The sequence below is a fragment of the Phodopus roborovskii genome, unplaced genomic scaffold (assembly GCF_943737965.1).
Source record: "Phodopus roborovskii unplaced genomic scaffold, PHOROB, whole genome shotgun sequence".
In the NCBI taxonomy this organism is placed as follows: Eukaryota; Metazoa; Chordata; class Mammalia; order Rodentia; family Cricetidae; genus Phodopus; species Phodopus roborovskii.
In genome coordinates this window covers 35,433,725-35,452,493 of record NW_026126525.1, presented here as the reverse complement: position 1 = coordinate 35,452,493, position 18,769 = coordinate 35,433,725, and the positions used below count along the sequence as shown (strand labels likewise).

Below are 18,769 nucleotides of genomic sequence, written 5' to 3'. Positions count from 1 at the left end.
GTGGCTCATGAGGGTGGGTGTTATTGGCTCATATGACAATATAATAGAGCTTGTATGATGAAGGTGGCCATGAGGGTGGGAACTTGACTATAGCTGGGCTTTTCCTGTATATAAAATGCATACGGGCCTCATTTCTCCTGCTGAGGATGTGACCTGATTCCTATCAGCAGCACAGGCTTGTTTACTTAGAGTCTCATGTTAGTGGCTCTCTTTTGTTTGATGACACTTACATAACCTGTGTTCTTTTAGTAGAAAGCTGACCTCTGGTGGAGGAAGGAATGGGGAAGGAGTTCTGGGCAGGTATAGAGAATGTCCATTGCCATTCTTAGTTACTTGTCTCATCATGAATTGGTTATTTGTGGGAAGGAGGTGTTGTGTATTATAGACCTGAGTATTCCAGGTGCTGAAATGGTAGGTAAGTCTACTTACCTACCATCCATCCATCCATCCATCCATCCATTCATCCATCCATCCATCCATCCATCATTTTTGTTTTTTTGAGACAGGGTTTCTCTGTGTAACAGTTCTGGCTGTCTTGGAACTCTCTCTGTAGTCCAGGCTGGTCTCAAACTCACAGAAATCTGCCTGCCTCTGCCTCCCAAGAGCTGGGACTAAAGGTGTGTGCCATCACTGCCCGACTAAGCCTACTGTCTTAAAGAACTAGCAGTATGCAAGATATTTATTCAGTTTTTGTTTTCTAAATAATACACATATATGCTTTCATAAAGTGGAGATGGAGAGATGGCTCAGTGGTTAAGAATACTGACTGCTCTTTCATAGGACCCAGGTTCAATTCCCAGCACCCACATGCAGCTCAAAACGGTAACTCCAGTTTCAGGGGACCTGACACCTTTACACAGACATACACGTAGGCAGAACACCAATGCACATAGCATAAAAATAAAGGTGTCAGGATAAATGTGTGGCTGGGATGCAGTGGGAATTGAGTTGAAATCAGACTTTGGGAGATAGGATGACTTTTATGAAGGAATTAATTGAGCTAGAAAGTATTGCTTTGGAGGGACTGGCTTACCACCTGAAGCAGGTGTGCAGATACAGATGGAATAGAGTATATGTAACTATGGGAAGAGGATGCATCTATGAAGGTGAGGGACCAGGTCATAAGAGTCCTTGAATGCATTACCAGGGAAGTAGAACTTGTTGTTGAAAGCCATAGAGTCATTAAAAGTTTTTAAGTTCAAGTACCCGTGGAATATTCATGTGGCAGTTAACTATAGAATTTGGAAGAGAATCCCTTAATAGAATCAGTCATAGCTGTTGAAGCTATGAGCTTGGGTGAACTTAGACAAAGTGAGTAGAACAAAAGACAGGTGATGTGACACAACCCAGGAGGAATAATGATGTGAAACAGGTGAGCAGAAGAGAAGCCTACGAATGAGAGAGACTGAGAGTGGTTGCTAAAGAAAACCAATAGAGGGGTCCCCATGATGCACTGGGGATATATTCTAAGACTAAATGGGAGCCTGAAACTGCAGATAGTACTAAACTGTGTATGTACTATATTTATCTTTTTTCTTTACTCCGTATTTATTAAAGATTCCCATATAAAAAAACACTCTGCTGATGTTTTGTTGTATATAAAACATGCTTTGTTTTCTTGATATCAAAGTCTAATTAGGAAATGAATAATGAATGAATAAGAAGGGGCCAGCAAGATGGTTTAGGGGTTAAAGGAATGCTGTCAAAGCTGATTACTTGAGTTTAATACCCAGACCTTACATGGTAGAAAAAGAGACTAGGTAGCTATAAGTTGTCTTCAGACCTCACGTGTACTTCATGGAATGCATATGTCCACATACATACACATGAAATAAATAAATAGAAAAAAATCTTAAAAGAAGGACAAGAAAAAGCAAGAAGTTGGAGATGTAGATTGACAGCGACAGTGGAGGTAGAGGTGGAGGAAATAAGGTTACATCTTCATGAGAGGATAAGGTTAAATGATGGCTTCAAAGACTTATCACAGTAAATGAAAGTAAGGAATCTCAGGGTGGTGATTCATCGTTTTAATCCCAGCGTCTGGAGGCAGAGGCCAGCCTGGTCTTTAGAGCTTGTTGCAGGACAGCCATGGCTACAGAAAACAAAAGAAAACAAAAACAAAAACAAAAGAAAAAAAAAAAAAAAAGAAAGGGAAAGAATCAAGGATTATTTTTGCTAAATTTATGGTTGAGCCATTGGGGAAGTAGTTTAGGAGACTGAGAATATTATTGAGGGCAGAGGTGTAAAATGTACATTGTGAGACATAAACTCTGAGATGGCTTTAGATATGTAGTACATTAGGATTCTAGCTGGAGGCAGGACATTGTGACATGCACATGGGAGGTAGAGGCCGGAAGATGTTCTCTGCTACATAGCTAGTCTGAACTACATGAAACATTGTCAGAGTGGGAGAAGGAAAGGGAATCAGAGTACATATCTAAGTTCAGTCCTCAGTACCGCTACAAATAAAAACAAATAAACAAAAACCTAAGTTGAAGTATAAATACAGATACCCATGTAGAATAATACGTAGTTTTAAAGAAAAAGGACTTGGGTTGGGCTGTGGTAGTGAATGCCTTTAGTCCCAGCACTTGGGAGGCAGAGGCTGTCCTGGTAATTTATGACTTAAGCACAACAGGAGATGAACGACAACAGTGAATAATAAAATAGAAAGTGGTAGAATCATTCTAACAATATATTGGTATATGAGGCCAGCCTGGTCTACAGGGCGAATTCTAGGATGTCCAGGATTACACAGAGAAACCCTGTGTAATCAAACAAAACAAAACAAAAGGCTTTATGAATGTGATCTTTCAATACTGTCGGGGCTGGAGAAATGGCTCAGTGGTTAAGAGGATTGGCTACTCTTCCAGAGGACCTAGGTTTAATTCCCAGCATCCACATAGCTGCTCACAATCACTTGTGACTCCAGTTCCAGGAGATCCAGTGTCTGATTTGGGCCTCTGTGGGCATCACACATTCTTGTGGTGTGCAGACATACATATAGGGAAAACACTCATAAAAGAAAAGATTAGGGGGCTGAAGAGATGGCTCAGAGGTTAAGAGCACAAGTTGCTCTTCCAGACATCCTGAGTTCAATTCCCAGCAACCACTTGGTGTCTCACAACCATCTATAATGAGATCTGGTGCCCTCTTCTAGCATGCAGGCATACATGCAGATTGTACACATAGTAAATAAATAAGTAATAAATAAAAAAGAAAAAAGATTGAAGGATCACACTCCTACTTCTTGTGATAGGTTAGTCACAGAGTGCCTTATGTGATGAGATGAAGTGAGGTGAATGGAGTCTGCACTCTTCTTGATTAAGTATTAGGCTACTGCTTCCCTCCATTCAATGTTGAAGAGCTGGTCTTTAATACATTTTTTTCCCTCTTTTTTGAGACAGGGCCTTGCTCTGTAGCCCTGATTTGTCTGGGACTGTTTTGAGCATTTTGGCTTCAAACTTGGAGTGATTCTCTTGCCTGTCCCTGAGTACCAGGTTTACAGATGTACAGTGTCATACCTAGCTTCTAGAGAACCACTGTGAGTAGAGAGGAAGGATTTATTGTCTTTGGCTCATGGTTTCCAAGGTTTCAGGCATGGCATCATGGTAGCTCGAGTATGGGGCAGAACATGGTTGCTCACTTCATGTCAATGGTGAGGCAGAAGGAGACTGAGAGGGACCTAGAAACAAACCCTTCATTTGACATGTGACCTGCATCCTTCAGCCAGACACTGCCTCCTAAAGTATCTACTGCCTCCCAAAACGGCACCAGTTGGGGACCAACCCTTCAACGTACAAACACCTATGGGGAATATTTTCTATTCAAGAGTCAAACTTAGGCCTTGTGCATGCTAGGTAAACATTACAGTAAGCCATTTGAAATAATGTTAAGGTAAATAGTACCTAAAATAAAATGTATTGTTCTGTTATTTTAATGCCTTTCCTCCCTTTTTATGGTTGAAGATTTGAGATGCAGTCTAACCATTGTAGCTCAGTCTGGTGTCAAACTTGTTATAACGTTCAGACTGTTCTCAGACATTGATGCTGCATTAGCCTCCTGTGTGCTTGGATTACAGGCATAGACTTCCACACCTGGTTGTACCAGGTCAATTTCTACCAACCTTTCTAACAATGGTTTCTTAGTATTGATTAGTGATTTATTTTTCATCATTTATTTGTGAAACAAACAATATTAAAAAGTAAAAATAGGCCAGGCGGTGATGGCACAAGCCTTGAATCCCAGCACTTGGGAGGCAGAAGCAGGCAGATCTCTTGAGTTTGAGGCCATCCTGGTCTACAGAATGATTTCCAGGACAGCCAGAACTGCTACACAGAGAAACCCTGTCTGGAGAAACAAAAACAAACAAAAGAAACAAACAACAACAAAATAACAACAACAACAAAAAGGTGTGTTCTTATTTTGGATTTTTATTCATTTAAGATTAGATTATAATGTGAATGCTGGGTATGGCACACTTTTAATACCAGCACTTGGAAGACTGAGGCAGATGATGGATCTCTGAGTTTCAGGCTAGCCGAGAGTAAGTTTTGAGCCTACATAGTGAGACTACCATGTCCCTCCCAAGTTGTAATTGATATGGGTGTGCCTTATATGTATATTGTATTTCATTATTTTCTAGTAAGAAGACAGCTTTAGAGTTGCAGATGTCAACTGTGGCCTTTCTAAGCACCCTGATATCGCCAGTGCCAGCCATCCAGACAAGACAGTAAGGACTGCTAAAATCATAGGGGATGAATATTTTACATGTAAGTTTTCAAGCTTTCATTTACATACTTGATTGATTAAAAGAAAAATCATGAGAAAGCAGGTATCAGAAATGTTGGTTACTGGAGTGTGTGGAAGAGCTGGTGTTAGTCTTGTGAAATGGTGTTGACTTTGACAGTTTCACTGTATTATGGTCCCAGTCTTTTCATTTAATGGGTGTTTTAGTCTCTCTTTTCCTAAAATTTAACTTCTTGATCTTTCCTATTTTACATATCTTTAGCCATGTATCTTTTATGTGTCTGTTTTATGTATGGAACCATATTAAGAACATGATTCATGTCAGAAAACATGCTCATCAGGGAGATGAAACTTCGTGGATATCCTGGTCCATCACTTTTCCAGGTTCTGTCCAGGTTCAGTGGTGTAGGCAGCGCAGTGCTCTGTGTGACGTATTTCAGTCCCTTCCCAGTATTCAGGATGAAAATGAGCTTTGTGTTGGTTAGCACTGTGGATTCTTCCAGCCTCTCTGGGTTCTGAGGGATAATGATGGAGAAGACGGATCAGGTATATACAAAACATGTCTAAAAATAATACAGAAAATACAAGTTAGTGAATTAACATCGGAAAGCCCTAAAACAAGCAAGATGACTATTGCAGTGAGTAGGAAAGGATTGCAGAATGTGTTGGAGGATTGAAGAGAGATATACCTTCTGTCTGTTCTAAGAGCTAGAGTCACATGCTGCCCAGCACCTGGCTTTATCTTAACAGGGTATCTATCTCCCAGCTTTCAGTCCTCCAGATACTGTATTCTTTTACTTAAAGAGTATTATTTCCATAATTTAACTATATTCTGTTTTCTACTGATATTCAGGATGTCTTCAGTTATCAATTACTGTAGTTTTTATGATCTGTAGGTGCATGTAAAAGACAATTGGTTCTTTTCTTTTCTTTTTTTTTTTTGAGATAGGGTTTCCCTTTAAAACAGTCCTAGCTGTCCTGGAACTCACTTTGTAAACTAGCCTGATCTTAAACTCACAGAGATCTTTCTGCCTCTATCTCCTGAGTACTAGGATTAAAGGCGTGCACTGCCACTCCTTGATTTAACATTGTATCTTAAAAAAAAAAAAAAATCAAAACCAACAAAATCCTGGACTCCAGCAGGTTGGGAGGCCAAAGCAGAGAATTGGAAGTTCAACACTTGAGTGACCTTAAGACAAGCTTAGGAAACTTAACTCATTAAATGAGAAGAGGCCTGAGAATGTAGTTTAACAGTAGAGCACTCTAGCATGTGTGAGGTCCTAGGTTCAACTCCTAGTACTACAAAATAACCAAAATTTAGCCCTGATTGTCCTGAAACTGTAGACCGGGCTGTCCTTGACTTCAGAGATCTGCCTGCCTCTGCCTCCCCAGTGCTGGGATTAAAGGTGTGCGCTGCCACGCCTGGCTTATTCTTTAAATTAATTTTTTTTTTTTTTTTTACTTTCCATAATTTCTTGCTGTTCTTAAATACCTATACTTGAGCACTCCTTGTGCTTTGTGTCCACAGTAATCTGGACTACACTCTCTTATTTTTAGTCACTGTCCTATTGTTATGAACAAATACCATGACCAAGGCAACTCTTATAAAAGAAACTATTTAATTGGGAACTTTACAGCTTCAGAGCTTAGTTCATTATCATGGTTGGGGGCACGGCTTTGGGCAGGGGTGGTGAGGGAGAAGTAGCTGAGAGTTACTACATCCTTATATGCAAGCAGAGAGGGATTATGGCTGGGCCAGGGATAGAAACCGACTGCAGGGCCTGGTCCACACCTCTTAATCCTTCTAACCCTTCTCAGATAGGGCCACTCCCTTGTTACTAGACCACCACACTGCCTAAAATTCTGTCTTACTGAGTAGAGTAGCCTTGTTTCTACTTAGCAATAAAACAACTTACTTTTAAAAGGAACAAGTAATGCAAGTAGACATTTCTTCAAAGAAGATACACAAATGGTAATGTACATACAACATTGGTCACATTAAGCTTTAGGGCAATGCAAATTTAGATAAATATAAGTAAAATTGCCATAATTAAAAAGAACAGGTATTGGTGAGAGGGTTGTAGTGAAATTGGAGCCCTTGTATATTGATTGCTACTGGGAATTGCAATGATGCACCTCAAGGAAAAATAGGCTAGTGGTTCCTCAAAAGGCTGAACAGTTACCATATGACTTAGAATTCCATTTTAAGAAATATGAAAACATGTATCTATATAAAGCTCATTCAGGAATTTTAGAATGGGACTGGAGAGATGACTCAATGGTGAAGAGCACTGGCTGCTCTTCCAGAGGACTCAAATTCACTTCCAAGTACCCACATGTTGGCTCATAGCAGTCTCTAACTCCAATTCCAGGGGATCCAGTGTTCTCTTTTGGCCTCCTTAGGCGCTGTACACATGGGGTGCACTTACACACATGCAGCAAAATACCCATGCGCATAAAATAAATATTAAAAAAGAATGCTTAGAAAGATTATGTATCATAATCAAAAGTAGATATTCAAATTTCCATCTTCTGGAAGGTTATTAAATAAGGTATGATGTGTTCTTACCACAGCCTGTTGCTCAGCAACAAGGTGAGTGAAGTGTTGCTGTCATAGGCTACAACTTAGGTGAAGTTTGAAAATGTTAAGCAAGTGAAATAGAACAAAAACACAATAAAAAAAAAAAAGCCATATTGCTGGTTCCATTTATAGTTTCTTGAGTAGGCAGTCTACATAAACAGGAATGAGACGGGGGTGGGGTTGGGGGTGGGATTAAATGCTTGTAGGAATGTCCTGGGATTAGATTGTGATAGTTTTACAGTTCTGTAAATAAACCAAAAAGCCTCTGAGTGTGTGCTTCAAAATGATGAATTTTAGACTAGGGGAGTGTTGGCTCAGTGGTAGATACACCTGCCTTTGTCTCCTGAGTACTGGGTAACTGGGTTTAAAGGCGTTAGCCACAGGCCTGGACCTAGCAGGTTTTACAGAGTGCTTAAGGTATGAGTTGTAAGGGAAAAGAGAGTCAAGAGCTGCTCATGTGTACCAGCTTCTGATGGGAGATGTCTCTTAACAAGCTTCCAGTCCCAGCACTCTGCTAGGTGGAAGTCAGCTGGGCCTGTAGTGGAACACGATAAATAAATGACCCAGAGACTGATATTGGGGTTCAAACTTAAAGCTGAAGGTCAAAAAAGAAAGTACCAGTTCTCTTATCTTTTTACCTCTACCTTAGGCTGAATGGGCTGATCTTGTCTCTACGAGCCTCAGACTGTAACCTCCACTCAGCATGGCTGGAGAATGAATGCCTGATACTGAGATCTTGCTCCTGTCTTATATACCACTCTAGTGGTGGGATTAAATGAGGGAACTCTGTTACTTTTTTAGACCGATTCATTTTCATGTATCCTTGGATGGCCTAGGATTTACAGAGATGTCTATCGCTTCATCCTGAGTCCTAGGATTAAAGGTGTATATCATCACCTCCTAACTTTCTGGCTGCTGGAATTAAAAGTGTGTGCCTGGCTTCTATGTCTTGTGGTTGACTTTGCTTTCTGAGTCCTCAGGCAAGTTTTAATAAATCATAAATATCACTACACTACCGAGTGAGACATTGTCTCAAAACAACAACAAAACAATTGGTTTGAGCAATTGGCAATTGCCCTTAGCTGAGATGACTTGGATGTTTATTGATCACTGTGATCTCTGAACAAGCATTGGAGGAAAGAGTTTAAGGAAGGGTTTATGCAGCGTCTTTTTCCCAAGGTTTCTATCAGCACACTGGCTCCTTTGATCTGGGCCTGCAGTGTGGCAGAACCCCATGGCTGGAGCATGTGGAGAACAGCAGAGGAGTTTCCTCCTTGGAGTGGAGGAGTCAGATAGGGAGACAGGAAGAACTAGGGCTAGACAGATTCTTCATGTCACACTCCAATGGCAGTGACTTACTTCTGCTTCCTCTAAACAAGTTTTACCTTCAGGTTTCTACTACTACCCAATTGTTAATCCATCCACATATTAATCTTGATTAGGTCAGAGCTTTCATGAGCTAGTCACATCTCAATCATCAGATCTATCGGTTGAGAATCAAGCCTAGTGGGGAGTGTGACATCAGGACCAGGAAGAATTACTTGTTAAATTAGAACATGTTAATTTGTTAGCATGTTGCTTGGGTTTTAAGCTATTAGTTTGAATGAAACCACCAAAAAGTAGAGGAGACAGACAAAAAGAGGATTTAAGACTAAAAAAAGCCCTAGACACTCCATTGTTTGAAGGCAAAAGATGAGAAGACCTCAAGAGTGGTAGTGTCTTTAAGAGGTTAAGATCTCAGGATGAATTGAGCAACTATAGAAAAGTAAGGATGGAGAAAGGAAGTTGAGATTCAGATTTTCCTGACTTTTCCTCTCCCTTTGCTCACTGCCTCTCTCCCCTCCTCTGATACATGAGCTAGATCCCAGAGCAGCCTCATGTTTACTGGATAAGTGTATACCACTGAGCTATATCCCTGGCTAAATTCCCTTACTACTGGTTGCTAATATACAGGAATATAGATGGGGCCAGGGTAGAGCATTATCACAAAAGCCTGAAGGCCTGAATGCCTTCTGTAGAGCTCATGCAAAGGTGGAGGGAGATAAACAGCTGTAACTCCAATCTTCCCACCCCTACATGCGTCTCAGTTGCATGCAGTAGTAACAGCAACAGTAAATTTATTAAAATAATGCCATTACTTGATGAATTCAGTTCTCTAGAATGATAGTTCTGTATATATGTATTTCTTTATTAGAACATTTTCATTTTTCCTTGCTTTTGGAGCCATAGCCTGGCTGTCCTGGACTCAGTATGTAGACCATACTGGCCTGGAACTCACAGAGATCTGGCCTGTCACACCTGACTTTTTTCCCCTAGAATTTTTATTTCTTTTTCTTCTACCCTTACATGCTGCCTTTGACCTCTGGTACAGTGTAGTAGGAAAGTGATTGTGGCAAGAATCTGCTTTTCAGTTTGCAGTAGTTGGGGCATTTAAAAGCGCCTTCATCAGTTCCTTCTGTTTCCAGTTTGTTTGAGTTAGCATGAGCACCTATGGATATTTTTTCAGATTAGTGTAGTTTCCTGTGCACACAGTGAGTTGTCATTTTTCCTTTGTTTTGTTTAACACGAGGAGTTGTGTTGATTTTTCAGCCATTAAAAAAGTCAGTCTTAATAAACTGATGCATTGCATTTTTATGTCCCTAATGTAACTTAAGTGGTTAAAGTTTACATATGAAGTTTCTAGAGTGCTCTGTGTTAAAGGCTTGGCCCTTAGCTGGTGGACATGGACTTTGCGAGGTGATGGGGGCATAAGGGCTTTGATGTAATCATTGGATTAGTTCACTGCTCAATTCATAATTTGGCATTAATTAAACAGGGTGAAAACTAGGAAGTGGGTCCGTGCTTGGAGGAAGTAGGTGCAGAGTAGGGAGGCAGCATCACTATAAAAGGTGTCCTAGCACTTCTCAGGTCTTCCTCAAGGAGCTGGCAGGAAGCAGCCTCCCTACCACTGTTGCTGCTGTCTGATCTGCCTCATTATAGGGGCCATAGCAATGGAGCTACCAGACCAGAAGCTAAAACACGAAACTGTGACCGAAAATAAATAATTCCTCTTTTAGTTTATTACAAGTATTTTGTCACAGTGATAAAAAACTGTAGCTTATCTGTTATTGTTTTAATATTTGTTTGCATTAGTGAGATATTACTATAATTTACAAATGTAATGTCTTTATGGGTTTCGTTTTTATGGCTTGGCTGGCTGGCTGGCCAGGGAGCTCTTTCCTGGGGCCTGAAGTCAGGTCCTTATGCGGTGCCCCAGGCTTTTTTATAGGTTGACCTATCTCCCCAATTTGACATATCTCTCCAGCCCAATGACTTGGTCTTTTTGATAAGTTAAAAGTATGTTGCTCAGGTTCCAATTGTTTGAAGATTTTCCTGTTGTCTTTCTGTTACCAACATTTAGTTTGTCTCTGTGGTTATAGAGCATATCCTTGAAGTTTGTTGAAACTTGTTATGTCATGTAGATTATGGTTTATCATTGTCTAGTTGTTCTACTGCTGATAGTGCAGTATTGAGATGTTGACTAAAGTGAGATTTGTTTACTTTTCCTTTTAGTTCTATCAGCTTTTCCTCCCTTGCTTGTAGTTATGTTTTTGATGTACAGAATTTAGTTTTATATTTTTTTCTGGTGGATTGGTCCTTATTATTACACAATGACCCCCCCCTTAATCTTTGCTCTAAATTCTACTTATATCTGATATAATACATAAAAAGTAATTTTCTTTAATTTTAATTAATTTAAATTTAGGCACATGTGGCTGGTGGCTGTCATGTTACTGGAAGGTGGAGGGAGCTATGACACAAATTTAATTAAAAGGTAAATTTTATAGTATGCTAAAAGATGTTAAGGGCAATGAGTGATTAGCTAGAAAGGGAAGATTGAGAGAGGGAGTGGGATATTTGACTTTGAATTGGATAATCAGGGAAGAAATTCTTGAATATGACACTTGAAAAGAGAACAAAATTATAGAGTGAGAATTATTAATGCTAATAACTTGTGGGAAGAACGGCTGGCAGGGAGGCAGACCATTGCATGAACTTGAGCTTTTACTCGGACTGACCTGGGAAACTACTTGAGAGCTTAGAGCAGACCCTGATCCTAGCTGACTTGGGTTGTGTCAGGATTACTATGGCTGGTATGTCGGAAGTAGATGCTAGAGGAATTTGGTGCAGTGGAGACAAGCTGGGGTAGGAATGTGGGAGCAAGGTGAAGTTTGCCAGACCCAGTGCTTAAGGTAGATTTTGGGAAAACTATCAAGGCATTTAATTTCAGAGATTGTCATCTCTTAAAACCTCTGTAATTAAAGATGATTAATTTTAGAGATGCTAAGTTGGAGGTATTTTTTAGACATATCCAAGCAGAGAAAACAAGTAGACGGTGGAACTTACATTCTACTGGATATGGATAGTAGCCAGTGCTCAGAAGTTTAAAGTCATTCTTGGATACATAGGGAGTCCAAGGTCACCTGGGCTACAAGAAAAGATCTTGTACTGAATTAACAATATGTTCACATTTGAGTAATAATAGGTGGTGAGAAAATCCATCTTCTAGATAGATACCTGGTAGAAAAGTAGGTGGTGGAGTCAAAGGGTAAAGGTACCAGGTGGGAGCATGGCTGAACTGTTTGAAGAAGGAAGAACAGAGGAGCCAGGAGGCCTAGTGTGCTTCAGGTGGCAAGAGCAAAGGAGCGGTTAGGGGAGGGTGCTGCCACGATGGCAAGTGTCTGGATGCCAGGCTATTTTAATGGTGCTCTGTCTGAGTGAGATGGGAAATTAGGGACAGTTTAGCAGAAGGAAGGTGGCATCCAACCTATGGATTAGCTGTTACTGCCCGTGTTAAGTAAGTGGATAGAAAAGGGACGGAAGTGGGGTGATTGGTTAGTTTGTTAGTGCAAGGAACCTAGTAGAAAGGCTGTGGTAATCAAGTCTGGGGTGAGGGGATAAGGAACACACTTTAGGAATTATATTGCCAGGTTGTCTTTCCACTTGGATGAGAGGCAAGGATTATTTCAGGATTTTAACCTGAGCATCTAGAAGGATAGAGTTACATTAACTAAGGTGGGAATGCCAGGAGAGCAGGTTTAAGGGGGTGGGGGTAGGGGCTCAGTATTAGAGATGTTAAGTTTAGGATGCCTATTAGATATCTGAATATATATGTTCAATAGGCATTCTGGTAATGTTTATAGGCCCCTTTATGCTTAAAAGATTAACTGATGATATTAAAATAGTACATTTATTATTTAGAAACATATTATGCTGTTATTGTTACTTTAAATTTTTAACATGTTCAATACTGCCAAAACTGGAGTGTTTTGGAGATCAATTGACTTGTTTTTGGCTTTGCTGCCAGAGTTGGTGGGACTTTCTTATAGTTACACAGAAATGTCATTCCATCTTAGAGGTGGAAATACAATTATGTAGTCTGAGTATTTTTACTTGCTTTCTATTTTAGGTCCTATTACTACTGGATTTGCAAGATTTTAAATACAATTTTTTCTTTGAGTTATGATTTAAATGTCAAAAATCTTTAAATTTTTTTTAAAAAGGGAACTATTTTAGTTTTGGAAGTCAGAATGCCAAGGAAAAGGAAAAGTCTTGGGGGAACTCCTTTGCGGAAGACTGCAAACTCTCGGGAAATTGTCGTGTCCCGTGTTGCTGGTCATGAGGAGCCAGCCACTACTCTTCCTTCCATGTGTGAGACAAAAATTGATCAGGAGGAACTCTTCACCAGTATCTCAGAGATGTTTTCTGCTCTGGATCCTGATGTAGTGTATTTGATGCTTTCTGAATGTGATTTTAAAGGTGAGAAAAGTTTAGTTTGAATCCTTTGCATCTTATAAGAAGACTGAATAGCAATGCAGAAAAATGATGTTCTCATTTTGTTTATTATATGTTATCCCCCATGAACAAAGGTATCACTAAAGATGTGACAAATATAAAGATGCTTTCTACTGTAAAGTAATGGATAGTTGTAGCTGTAAGATGCATGAATACAGATACAGTCTATATTTTATTTTCTCTTGTCTGCTTTAGATAGGTTGGTGTTGCTGACATCTTTGACTTTGTTTTACTAATTTGTTAATAAAAAATAATAGTATGTTTCTTATAGGGTAGGACTTTTTTGGTGAGGGTTGAAGGTTTATTTTGTTGTTTGGTTTTGGTTCAGACTTCAGTATAGTATACTATAAAAAAACTGTAATAAATTGGTTAGAAGTATGTTTGCAGGCAAAAAGAACTCTTAAGTAGGCCGTGTGGATAAAAGTTAATATTGTTTTTGGGTATGGTTTTTATAAGATAAAATCATTTAGACTTGAAGGTTTTGTTAATGTTTGGTATAAATTTGCATTCTAAGTCATTGTATGAGCTGTGATGTGAGCATTTCTCTCCTGTTATGATATATACCAAAACCCAGGTTTCATTCAGTGCTCAGAAGGAATAGCAGGTAACATGCCATAAATGACTAGTGCACTTACTTCCTAATTTTGTTGTCTTTACATTTTATTTGTTGAACATACATGTACGAAGCAGCGTAGAATTGCAACCATGTTATCCTACGTCCTAACAAACTCATTTCTCTTTTTCAGGATCTCCTGTAGACCTTGTTTATAAATACTTGATGTTATGAGTACCTTAAATAATAGCATTGATGATATTTTATATTCTGCTTTTTAAAACTTCATATAATGAAAAAGTTTTTAGTGCTCTTACAGATTTCTTTTTATAACAAGCTTTCTGTGTTTCTCTTTGGTGGTTTCCCAATGCTCCAGTGAGTTGTATTCTGATTTAGTTATTTCTCTTTAATTTTGTCATGAATCATCATTATTACAAAGAACATTTTAGTGAAGTGGCTCATTGTTTCTTTTGGCTTTTCTTCTTAGCCCCAAAGCCTTACTTCTTGCAGCACAGGTTAAGAATAGTTTTTTGGGACTGGAGCGATGGCTCAGCAGTTATGAGCATTGGCTTGTCTTCCAGAGGACCTGGGTTCAATTTCCAGCACCCACATGGCAGCTTACAACTATCTGTAACTCCAGTTCCAGGAGACCTGATACCCATAGCAAAACATGAATACACATAAAATAACAAGAATAAAAATAAAAAAAAGAATAGTTTTATGGTCTTGGGAATATACTGTTAAATTACCTACCAGTGAGGTATACCAGTGTGTAATATCACCACAGCCTTCTCAGCCTTACGAATAATTATCTTAAGATTTTAGTAGGAATAAAATTGTGCCTTTTCTTAACTTTTCAAAATAAAGAATAATGTTGAATATTTTTTGTATTTGTTTTTCATATTCTATAAACTATTCATTTAGTTTTTAAGGTCTTTTTGTATCATAGTTTTAAATTTCTAGCAATTTGTTTAAGACTTCTATTTAATGATAATTAACTTTGTATCATGATAATTTACTTTATACTGCATTTCATTATAAATATGTTCTCTAGTTGATCATTTTTGGTTCATTTACCTTGTAGGTTTTTTTTTTCCTTCTTCTGTTTGCTTTTTTCCCTACACTTTGTTTCAGTGTTCAGGGCTTCTTGCCTTTGTAAGTTTTGCTCTGTTCTCCTAACTGATGTCTCTGCCAGGACTGCCCCTCCAACCCCTCTTTGTTTTTCTCTTAAGGGAACATTAATTGGGTGCTTACTAGGTGCCAGTCCTTGTGCACAGCACTTTTCATGGATTATCTCATTTAACCCCCACATCAACCTATGAGGTAGGTACTTTTATTACCCCCTATTACAAACAAGAGAGTCGGCTTAGGGAAGTTAGCTAGTTGTTTCAGGTATCCTGTCAAGCACGTAGAGATTTAAATGGTGGTGTTCTGACTCCAGAACAGAGCTGTGATCTATGTGCTGTGTTTTCCCGTGTTTGTCTTCCTTAAGACAAAACAGCACTAAACAGAAACATAAAATAAAAAAGACCTCCAAATTTCAGTAGCTTAAAATCACTTTCTTTTCTTGAGGTGCCTATTATCAAACCCAGGGCCTCAAGCATTCTAACCAGACACTCTGCCACTGAGCAGCATCCCTAGCTCTTACATAGTTAAAACCTGATGGCTCTCTGATACTGTTGGAACAAGAGCTCAGCATTGCAGTCAGACACACAGGCCCTGGCTCTGTTACTGTGTGACTTGGCTGTAGTTCTAGTACTTTTTTGAGCTTCAGTTTCTTTATGTTTTCTAGGACAATATAGCTTACAGTATTAATTGAAAATTCATTGAGGTGATCTGTGTAATGCTCCTAAGCCCAAATGTTGTGGCTAGAAGTTTTCCTTCATTACATTCCCTTAGAAAACAAAGTGTGACATATAGGACCTCTCAGTTTTACCCAGTCTCCTCCAGTTTTGTTTTGTTTTTAATCTTCCTCCTTTATCCATTCTCCAACCAACTTCTTTGAATACTTGAAACAGGTTTTATATTTTCTTTTCTTTGAGATAGGGTCTCACTATGTAGTCCTGGCTGTTGTTCTTTAGTTACAATTATAAGAATAAAAGGTGGAGAAGGAGTGGTCCTGGGTGAGGGTCCCAAGTGAGTGGGGTCCCAAGGTAAGGAACCACGTGGGAGAGCATAGCAGGTTCCGTACAGGTGAGGGTGACCAATGCGGAGGGAATAACTTGCCAGGCAGATAGAGCTTGAATGAGGAGTTTAGAAAGGGGAGTGAGGGAGAAGGGAAGAGACATAGAGGCACCAGGAACAGAAGAGGAGAGAGAGAGAGAGAGAGAGAGAGAGAGAGAGAGAGAGAGAGAGAGAGAGAAAGAAGCAAAAGTAGGCAGGGATCTGACTTTTAAAGGGGTTCTTTACACCTGCCTGCAGACTAGTATTCATGGAACCCTGAGCTGAACAGAGTACTGCCTGAGTGCATTCTGCCAGGTGACAGGGTTAGGCCAGCATAATGCCTGAATCCTTATACTGGCTGTCCTGAATTTCACTCTGTAGATCAGGCTGGCTTTGAACTCAGAGATCCTCTTGCCTCTGCCTTCCAAGTGCTGGGACCAAAGGCAGTTTTGTATTTTCAGGCTTGGCTTTAACTTTTGCCTTGTTTGGCAATTTGATTTTTAAGTGCCAGATCATATATTACTTTATGTGAAATCTTTCCTTATTCTCCTTTCTATCACTATAGTATTTCCACATTATTAAAAGTTCACATTGTTTAATTTATACTATGATGTAGTTATATTTTTATGTGTATGTCTTCATAGTCCACTTAAACTTTATAAAATCCTTTGTATTAAAAATGTCTTCATTTCTGTACAAACTATTTCTGATGCATATAATTTTTATGTTGTGAAAAACATAGTGTGGACAATATACACAAAAAAGTTAACTAAGAGAATACATACTTAAAATACTTTATCCTCAATAGGACATCCAGTAAGTAAATAACTGTTGAATGAGTAAGCTGGCTCTATGACCTTTATAAATGACTCATATATATATAATAATATGGTCTATTCTTATTAAACTTGTCAGGAATTTGTAATTGACAGTCATTTATTACAGTTTAAAAGAACACCATTCCATGGCTCTGTCATTGACACTTCTCTAATGTAGATTTTGATTTATTAGTGTTGATTTTTAAAAGATGACCTGGATATTGATACATTTCAGTATATATATATATATATGTAGTTTTGTTGTTACTGTTATTGTTCTCATGCAGTTGAAAATGCCATGGACTGTCTATTAGAATTATCTGCTGCTGATGCCAAGATGGAAGAGTCACCTTCACAAACTTGTGTTGCTTGTGAGGACAGGCCAGGTGTGTCAGGAAATGCAGCAGTGGAGATGCGTCCTCCTGAAGACGACGGCGAGGATTCAAAACTGGATTCATTTTTGGATATGCAGCTAACTGAAGACTTGGATTCTTTAATACAGAATGCTTTTGAGAAATTGAACTCGTCTCCTGATGACCAAGTATATTCATTTTTGCCTTTGCAGGATGCTAAGAATTTTAATGACCCTTCTACCTTTATGAGTTCAGATTCAAATGGTATGACCCCTGTTCTTTCTGTACAGAATACAGGGTCAAATAGTGAAATTCTTCACAATTCTGCTGCTTCACCAGGTTCAAACCCACTGACTTCACAAAATTCAGTTTTGAGTGAGCCTGAAAGTTTCACAAAGGGTAGCACACTGCCATTAGAAGGTAGTTTCCCAGAAGGTCCACCTCTCAGTAACTCTTTAAATCCAACAAATGACTCTGCTCTAGGTTGTGGCAATTTTAGCCCAAGACAGAAAGATCTTTTAGAACCGGGGTGTCCTAGTGTACAACATTCTCAAACCCCTGTAGATCTGGGTACCAGTGAACCTCAGGTTCCTTCAAATCTTCCTCTGCAAAGTGCAGGTCGTGATTTACCAGGTACCACTGGGGATCAGAAATCTGCTTCTATGCCTGATGTTTTTGTACCCTCTGAAGGGTTCAGCTTCAAGCCACACAAACATCCTGAACTGCCACCAAAGGGGAAGGATATGAATTACTGCCCAGTTCTTACCCCTCTCCCTTTACTCCTTCCTCCTCCGCCACCTCCACCAATTTGGAACCCCATGATTCCTGCTTTTGACCTCTTTCAAGGAAATCATGGCTTTGTAGCACCTGTTGTAACCACAGCTGCACACTGGAGACCTGTCAACTACACATTTCCACCCTCCATGATCTCCCATACTTCCCCAACAAAAGTATGGAGAAACAGCGAGGGAACAAGTCCTTATCAAGTGCAAGAGGGCCCAGTGTCCCAGCCTGTGAGGAAGAAAACCACATCTTACGTTGGCTTAGTTCTCGTGCTTCTCAGAGGGCTGCCAGGCTCGGGGAAGTCCTTTCTGGCAAGGTATGAGGTTTTATTGACATTTAAAAAAAAAGTATTAATGCATGAATTTTTATAGCTAATGTGAATATACAGAACACTTTGCTTAACAGGTGGTTAATAACTCAAGTATTCTTTACTTTTTTTAAGATACATTTGCTTTTTCCTCCTGAATTTAAATTTATTTTTTGGTAGCCATAGGCTTTTCTCATTGATTTAATGTGTGTGTCTCTATTGAGATAGAGGGTCTTGTATCCCAGTCTGTTCTCAAGCTCACAGGTACTGTAGTCAAGCTCATGCCTCTAAACCCTTTGGGGCTGGGATTACAGGTGTGTGCCTTCATAGCTGATAGTGATAACAGGGATCAAACCCAGAACCCTGTGCATGGTAGGAAAGCATTCTACCAATTGAGCTACATCTCTAGCCTAAGTAATAGCAATATAAAGTAATTTAATGTTACTTGATATTTTATAATTATTACAATTTTATAAGTATTAATAGAAAGTTACAGCAGTTGTTTATGAAATTAATGGAATGAAGGTAATACTTTAAAAGGTGATAGATTGTAGACCTAGGTTTCAGAGTGAGGACAGAAGTTTTTGCCACAAAATAGGAGCTATATTGTTCATAGAAACAAGTGGG

General features: G+C 39.2%; 1 protein-coding gene across 6 annotated transcripts in view; it reads left to right on the top strand.

The window, feature by feature from the left end:
- The first annotated feature begins 351 nt into the window (after positions 1–351).
- Positions 352–18,769, top strand: part of N4bp2 (NEDD4 binding protein 2) — a 53,419-nt gene continuing 35,001 nt past the window's right edge. Inside the window, exons 1-4 of one of the 6 annotated variants that reach the window (XM_051198509.1) lie at positions 352–411; positions 4,646–4,772; positions 12,874–13,129; positions 16,987–18,151. In XM_051198509.1, coding sequence (XP_051054466.1) covers positions 4,758–4,772; positions 12,874–13,129; positions 16,987–18,151 — 1,436 coding nt within the window. In that variant the 5' untranslated portion in view covers positions 352–411; positions 4,646–4,757. Of the gene's footprint in view, positions 412–4,645; positions 4,773–11,075; positions 11,145–12,873; positions 13,130–14,950; positions 15,042–16,986; positions 18,152–18,769 lie in introns of those variants that run through there. The other 5 variants (XM_051198510.1, XM_051198512.1, XM_051198513.1 and 2 more) reach the window with 5 other exon arrangements.